Genomic DNA, 8597 nt, shown 5'->3' on the forward strand with positions numbered 1-8597 from the left:
CTTGAATGCTACCTCAGGAAAAAATTCATTAAAAATTTTTTAATTCGTTTAGGAAAAAAAAAACACACAAAGTTTTAGATCTAATGTTTGTGAACACACGTGCATAAAAACAATCAATTTCCATGAGCAATAAGTGCGGTATTCATTACGTAAGACATAACATGTCAATAAAAACCAATATGGCGGCGTATCCATGGAAACGCAACTTTTTTCTCAAATTTGATTGCGGATTTTAAGACTCCTTACTATGCTTGTTATATGAGTGAAATTTGGTAAAATTCGGCCCAGTAATAAGCGAGATAGCTTCCATGTGTAGCCCCCCCCCCTTAAAGTTCAGATGGGAACTTTAAATAATCTATTTAAAAAAGAAACAAATGAAACACCAGTTTGTTCTGTACATCGAAAGACAAGAAGTAGGGTCAACAAAGCAAACAAAGAATAATTCGCTCACACTGAATTATTAACATTCAACACAGAGGCACACGCGCATACACCTAATCACAATGTAGTTTGCTCTCAGTGGCACGTGCAAACAGACAAACGCACACATTCATATTATATTAACACGTACACATGCAGGCATTCAAGGAGAGCAAACACATATACATTGTACATTCATTTATTGACACACAAGCAAACACACACATACATGAAAGACACACTTTCGCATGAACACACCAAAGCCATCGAACTCCTTAAAAATCACCCTATCCACATCAGTGGGAGCAAAATCAAGTAGAAATGCCACATTGCACTGATACAAGCATGCTTATGCCACACAAAAACAGTCATCGCTCTACAACCAAGTGTACTTAAAAAACCCATACTGCTTCCAAAATTCACATTTACTGTAATACTCTGACTGCACCGGGGTGACGGTCACACCCCTGCCAATCACGCCAGTGGTTTCAGACACCACCCGCCATCTCGATGCATCAGGTTTTCCCGAGCGGGCGAAACTCATCACCTCTTCCCGTAAGACATTCTGGAAGTTTATGTCCCCTTGTCCGGCCTGGAAACCGAGTTCATCAAACCCATTGAAGAACGCCATGACATCCCAGCCTACGAACGTAGTAGATATAGAGGACGAAAGTTTCATATTGTGGGAAGGATACAACTCGGCGACGTATACATAAGCAGGGGATGAGTGTACATATGAATAAGCGTCAGCGAGGATTTTGATAGGACAGACATTCTTGAGGTCACCAATCATCCGGGCAAGCTCAGCAGACGGCACGCCCGGAAATTGAGCGGGGCTTGTGTACTGAACAGAAGGAATGTGAGCGTAGAGTTTCAAGGCTTGCACCGTCGCCTCCGTGCCAAGGACACCGCTCATATGATGTGCGATGATGTCATTGAAACCTTCCCAGGTGAGGTTGATCAAGCTCTGCTGGTCCTGCATGCTGCTCAGGTCAAAGTAAGACGTCCCTGAGGAAGAGGGTATATATCCGATATCAAACATTTGACGGATCTTAAATGAGAGGTAGAAAACATATTAAAAAACATATAATGAACAATTTCTGTGTACGATCAATTCTGGCATTATTTTCTTTACTTTTCTTTTATCCGTCGCTTATACTTATACCCTTTTGGGTGTCGCGGAAAGAAAGAGACGTATCTCTGTCGCCAGCCAGAGAGCTTGGGTCAGGGGGATGCCGTGGGTGGTTCATGTTTCCCTGACTGACTCCATCTATCCAGGACTTTCCCGGTCGCCCTCTTGCCTTGTTGCCATCGAATTGTTTGATGTAGGCACGTTGTGCTGGATGGTGTGTAGGTAATCGTAGGAGATGTCCGAACCATTTTATTCTTTGGTGTTGGATGTGATGTAAGACATCTTTTGTGCCTATCATTTCTCGGATTACTGAGTTTCTAATTTTGTCTCGCCTGGTCTTGTTTCCTGCTTTTCTAAGGCATCGCATTTCACATGTTGTAATTCTTTGCTCCAGTGTCTTGTTCATGGTCCATGTTTGGCATTGATAGGTGAGTGTTGGGATGAATATGGTGTTGATCATTTTGAGTTTTGTTGTCATGTGGATGTTAGGATGTTTCAGTAGTGGAGTAAGCTGGTAACTAACATTATTGGCCTTTTGTACTCGTGTTTCAATTTCTCTGTTCAGTCGCCCATCCTTTGTGAATATACTTCCGAGGTACTTAAATTTTTAGACCTGTCTGAGACTGTTGCTGTTGATGTGTATCCTGAGTGGTTCTGGCTTTCTGCTTACTTTCATTGTCTCTGTTTTGTTGATGTTGATCTTCACGTCGTAGTTGTTACATTCTTCGTTTAATCTTGTAGTGTGGTGTTGGAGACATCGTTCATCTTTGTGTGCCAGGCTTTGGTCATCAGCGAAGAGTAATTCATTTAGGGCGTCTGGTTCTGTGTTGGCCTCTTTTGTAATTCTATCCATATACATGATAAACAGTAGTGGTGATAGGACACAACCTTGTCTTACTCCAGATGTTATCTCGAACCATTCTGTGAGTCCCTCTGACGTTCGTACAGTACTTAAGCTGTTCTCGTAAATGGTACGGATGTTATCTAGAAGTTGGCCTCTTACGGCATTATTTTCATTGATATTTATTATCTGTATCGCCAAGGTACCCATGCATTGCAGTTGTGGCGTAGTCGGGTCTGTTCGTGTTTCATTTAGGCGAGCCGACAGCCATGTTTGTGTCATTCTAGAACACGTTGTGGGTAACCAAATTATAAAGGAATATTTTTTAACTTTGGTTGTTCGAATGTTATTATCCACCTTGCTCGATCATATAAGAGTTAGGCGAAAATAGGGGTCCGATGTCTTAACTATTCTGTGTTAGTTAATTTTACGATAGAATTAATTTGAATAATAATTGACGAGGCACTATAACGAGGTAACAATTTTAGTAAACAAACAAAACGACTTTAAAAAAAAAACGTGCACGTAGGCTATAATTAAACAGACGTCATCTTTTTTCTACCACAGTTTATCAGAACATGATCCCAATACATGTATGGTGTACATAATGTAAGTGACAGATTGATACTTGACATGGACAGAGTTAAACATACACCTTGCAAACACATTGGTTTAGTTAACAGAGAACAAAACTGGAGCAAAAAGAAATAAGTCTTCTTACCGAACACAACAGGAACGTCCGTGCCAAACGGACCTTCGTGAGCCTTATTCCAGTGGACAATATGGCCTGGGGAGAAATAGACAATTTAAGTTTTACATCAATCCAAACAAAAGGGATGTACACGCATTTTATACAAAAATGTTCCGGTCAGTTGATTATGATTCACAAAAATTAGATTTCCCCATATCGACATAACATTGGCTTTTCGAGATTATTTTGACCCCCCCCCCCTTTCCAACTTTCCTAGTTGTCCTAGCTACCAGCCCAATCCCAACCTCTTTCGAAGCAACAGACTTGTACATTTTGGTTTTCATGTTTTGAGGAGAATAGTTTCCTCTGTACGCATACTATGATGCATTTTGTTCAGACTTTGAATTGATTATTCGTATCGTATTTGGTGCTCATAGAATATAGAAAATAAAATCTGTACCACTTATTTTCAACCCCTGTGATACGCTCTGCCTTAGGTGTCACAAACAATGGACATAACATAATGTAGTACAGTTCGGTAAACTATGCGCTTACTGCCACTGCAATATTCTATCCATGCAAGGTACTTAAAAAGGGACTTTTTTCTTTTTATATGTCTTTTCCATGTTACCTTTCAAAATCGTATAAGTTGTTGACGTGATACGAAACCAGAACGATAACAGCTAAAAGCTAATATAATGATGATGATGACACCCATTCATCTATTTGTCTCTCTGTTTATCTTCTTGTTTCTCTGTACCTACCTGCCTGCAAACCTACCTACCAACTATCAACCTATCTACCTACCTTCCTAACTACTCGTACCTGCCTGCCAAGCCATCCATTCATCCATCCATCCATCCATCCATCCATCCATCCATCCATCCATCCATCCATCCATCCATCCATCCATCCATCCATCTATCTATCTGTCTGTCTGTCTATCTGTCTGTATGTCTGTCGGTCTGTATGTCTGCCTGTCTATATATTTATCTATCAATTTATCTATCTACAAAACAACAGACACGCAAATACCATCAAATATGACGATGCCATTCCTCAGCTGACTGCTATGAGGCTGGATCAGCTGGTCAAGTGTCCAGTGCGCCTCCAGTTGCCATGGAGATGATCTTGAGACGTCCTTGGCAGTCAATTGCCGCATACACTGTGCGCCTGAACAGCCGGATTTCTTTTGGAATTCTGCGTTGTCTCGGCATGCTTCACCTGCGGACAAAAATAAAACCCTATTAATTTACGGCAAGAGTCAAATATTTCTTAAAATGTGTCTAGCTATAGTTTGTCCAGTGGAGCATGCTCAGCCCAGTGCGTATGAAACGTCGTCAGAGCACAACAAATGCTCTACGGGATTTCTTGAACTCTGAATGTTAGGAGAGTTTCTTTGACGTCCCACCCAGCTCGCTCGTTTTGTCGAGGATGGGCGTCAATATCGAAAGCACCGTCTCCTAAGAGAACTTACTGTTCAGTAAGGGGTGAAAAACCTATACTTCATCATTTTCTCCTTGTCCAGGGGAAAAAATAGCATAAATTATAATAAGTAAGTATCACATGATGGTTATAGAAATAAGACAAAGTACCGCACCAGAAACAATTACCCACGTCCCCGTCTTGAACGCTACGGCGTCTGTGGCCTCGAGAGCGTTATGCTATCTGGAACAAAGTGTATATTCCCGAATTTTGAAAATGAAAATTACTTTGAAAGTACAGAATTCTAGTCACAAAAAAGGAAAACTGAAATTTTATGAAACACGGACGTTAACTATTATGGTTCTTGGCTCAAGAGGACAATTTTTTTCAACAGCCTTGACACCTGTTACAATAAATTCCAAAATGTCGGTAATTGAAGCAAGAACAAGATAGCACTCAGCTCACTGTGTAATAGCTACGTTCGTCGCATTTCACTCCAAAGACGTGTGTTCCATTTCCAACCTAGAACGTATCTTTTTATCAAGTATCTCTGTTAGTCTGATCGAATGTTTTATCCTACCCTGTCCAGGTTGGCCTTGCCAGGCAGAGTAGAAGCAGCCCTCTTCCGAAATAATATTTAGTGTGTCGATGGGAGCAAAGAAACATTACACATACAAATTTACTCACTCAAAGTTTTATTCAGCACCGGTTCTGGACTGGAAAGCCAGGCTCTGTGGAAGAGCCCTGTGGAAAAAGGGGAGGCCAGCAGCGCTTGGATTGAGGTAGCTCCCGAGCCATGACCAAATACTGTGATCTGAAGGAGTGGAAGATAAAAAGTTATAATATATTTCATTGTTTTTTATCAGTTTTTATTCCTTTATTTATTTATTTATTTATTTATTTATTTATTTATTTATTTATTTATTTATTTATTTGTTCATTTACTTATGAACCAAGATTTCTCCATCACTACTAACCCATCATCATCATCACCATCATATCATCATCATCATCATCATCATCATCATCATCATCATCATCATCATCATCATCATCATCATCATCATCATCAGATTATTATTATCACAGCCACCGCCGCTGCAGCCACCACAAACACCACGACACACTATCTCTGCTTCCATTAACACCAACCCCATACCCCAAAACCAGCAATGATAAAATACTGACCAAAAATATCAAATCACCTCCATTCGTTATACAGACATACCTGGTTTTCGTTCCCGCCGAAATGCCCGATGTTCTCCTTCACCCAGCGCAGTGCCAGAAGCTGATCCATAATCCCATAGTTTCCAGTAGTTTTCTCTCTCTCATCCCTCAGCTCATCCAAAGCTAGAAAACCAAGAGACCCTAAACGGTAGTTGAAACTAACGTAAACAGCGTTCGTATCCAAGGCAACCCGAGGACCGGGCGACATCCCGGGCATATTTCCCGATCCATACACGAAATCTCCTGAGTGGAACCACACTATAACAGGAAGATGAAACTCTGGGTTCAGCGTAGGCGTCCAGATATTTAGGAACAGACAATCTTCGTCGCCTTCCACTTCAGACACGTCCTTGAATTTAGGCTGCACGCATTTACTTCCGAACGAAGTGGCGTTGAAAATTCCGCTCCAGCACGTCCGAGAATGATAGCTCAGGGGCACAGGAGGCCGCCAACGACCTCGGCCTACAGGAGGCTCGGCGTAAGGTATACCTTTGAAAGAGTGCGCCCCTCCTTCCATTTGTCCGCGCACAAGACCGCATGACGTCACCACAACGTTTTCTCCAAGTTTCTGATAAGACAGAAAGAGCAAAAAAGAAAATTTGGTTAGTGTGGTATGGATTTAGATAATTTTTCGGTTCAGTTTTACAGAGGTGACTCTTATGGAAGGTCAGTGTTGGTCTTGTATATTCATTGTTATTGTTGATGTTGTTGTTGAATAATATACTTTTCTTGCTGAATTGGGTTATTACTTTTCATTGTAGTTTCTGTTGCTTTTAATGTCACCTTTGTTATTGTCTTTTGTTTCTGTTGTCACTATTGGCTTTTGTTTCTGGTATTCATTCATACAGAAGTGCGTGGGACCCTGATTGAAAGAAAAAATTCTCTTAGACAGAAAAAGGGACTACATTGCAGTGCACCCTTGTGCTCCAATCAAGAAGATATTATTATTGTTGCTTTTTTTTCTTATAGAGAAAAACATATCAAGCTTACAAGCAACTTCGCCACAGGTACAAACATAAAAGACTTATCATAGATAGCTCTGCACGCCAGTCGAGGATTACAGCTAATTAATTTTTGGAAAAAGGACATTTCCTAGGGAATACATATCGTCGGCAAGCTGTTCAAATGTTCTAAGCCCTGAAACCAAACATTTTCAGGAGTAGGACAAAAACACGGTTTTATTCTTTGAACAATTGAACCTAAATTTCGTATTTTTGCTTGCCTTTGTTCAACATTTAGAATTTGAATTTTTACATAATGTTTTTAGCACATGCAACTTATACCAAAGATTATTAAAACATTAATTAAAAAAAACAAAATAAATTTGGGCTCAATACATTTGAACATCAGCTTGTTGACGATATATGAATTCCAGTTAAATAACTTCATGAGAAAAGTCAATAAGAGATTAGCATAGTGTAAGATTTTACACACTAACTTCGTAGTTAAGATATTCCGGGTTGGAGTCCCAGCTGGATCGCAAGGACCCTCTGCCAAGATTACCATCTTGTAGGAACGCATACAACTCCACAGAAAGGAGATACCATTTGTTGGATACTTCTAACGGCATATCTCTGATGTTCGATTCCAGCCGAAAATAAGCGTGAATATTGTTTTTCAGATGTGGTATAAATGTGTGGGGGTTTTTCTTACTATCTTTCAGCATTGCTATGAAAGAAATTAGTACAGTGTTCTGTTTACATATTACCAGATATATGGCTGTGAATAAAATAATAATTTGTTAGAAAAGTGTTTTGCTTGGTTTTGTGGATATTCGGTTAAAGTTGGACACAGGCTATATGTTTGTAAAGCAAGCATGTTGGATAAGCAAGTTGAATAATATTATTATTACTTTTTACCACTCATATAAAGAACGTTCTTACCCTTAATTTTGCCAGGTCCGCTGTGTGCATCTGTCCGTCAGGATATACTATCTTCCCATTATGGGCGGGCAGTATGACAAACACATAAATTAATGCAAAAACAACCAACGCCGCACATGCGCTGAGCAGGCCACAGATAAGCACATGGAAGCGCCTGACCACTGGCTTTGAGTTCTGTCCTCCGTTGATGCTGATGAAGGAATCGAAGACCACTCTGTCTTTGTCTAAGCCCTCTACCGACTCCTCGTCAAACGGTCTCAGCTCGTGAACTCCGGTTCTCGAGAGAGGCGTGTACTTGACGTTGTCTACAGCATGAGTATCTTTTGAGGATTTTGTACTTCTAGGACTAGATGTGTCGTTCTGTGACTGCGCCTCAGGCGTTTGATTTACGATGGAACTGTCGGTGAGGGCTGTTGCGTGGAGACGGGGGTCATCAAATGATGCGACCCAAGAATCTGATGTTTGGATCGGGGCAGAGTCATGCCCCTCCCACTCCTCCTGTAGGTGTGAGTATCCAAACTGCGACATGACGAGGACAAGCTGAGAGGACGCTGGTCACTGCTTTGTGGTTTCTTCGCTCGCCAAGAGATCGTTCTCGTAGAAATGATGACAGAAGTCTTCCGAAGTTGGTTACCGAGATCGATGTTGCTCGGACATTTTCATTATGCACGTTGCGGATCTTTATATGTAGACCAGCGTATCCTGTTTCTGTGGGGGGAAAAAAGAGCATGACCGGTGAAATCTATTTTGAAGTAATGGGAGTGGAATTTTCTTTTTCTTTTTTTTGCCCAGCCCGTGTTTAAGCACACACACACACACACTCTCTCTCTCTCTCTCTCTCTCTCTCTCTCTCTCTCTCTCTCTCTCTCACACACACACACACACACACACACACACACACGCACACATACGAACACTCGCATATATACATCGTATAATATTATACTATATCACACTACATTATATATTATGTTATGG

At 40.9% G+C, this 8597-nt stretch overlaps 1 protein-coding gene across 1 annotated transcript in view; it reads right to left on the minus strand.

The window, feature by feature from the left end:
* Positions 1–606: 606 nt before the first annotated feature.
* LOC101851414 (pyrethroid hydrolase Ces2a) overlaps positions 607–8597 on the minus strand; it is a 28407-nt gene continuing 20416 nt past the window's right edge. The window contains exons 2-7 of the mRNA XM_005099843.3: positions 7620–8327; positions 5738–6304; positions 5197–5323; positions 4120–4308; positions 3115–3180; positions 607–1428 (exon numbers count right to left, since the gene is read on the minus strand). Of these exons, the coding sequence (XP_005099900.1) occupies positions 797–1428; positions 3115–3180; positions 4120–4308; positions 5197–5323; positions 5738–6304; positions 7620–8147 (2109 nt within the window). The 5' untranslated portion in view covers positions 8148–8327 and the 3' untranslated portion in view covers positions 607–796. The remainder of the gene's footprint in view (positions 1429–3114; positions 3181–4119; positions 4309–5196; positions 5324–5737; positions 6305–7619; positions 8328–8597) is intronic.

This window comes from Aplysia californica, unplaced genomic scaffold, assembly GCF_000002075.1.
Source record: "Aplysia californica isolate F4 #8 unplaced genomic scaffold, AplCal3.0 scaffold00227, whole genome shotgun sequence".
Taxonomy (NCBI): domain Eukaryota; kingdom Metazoa; phylum Mollusca; class Gastropoda; order Aplysiida; family Aplysiidae; genus Aplysia; species Aplysia californica.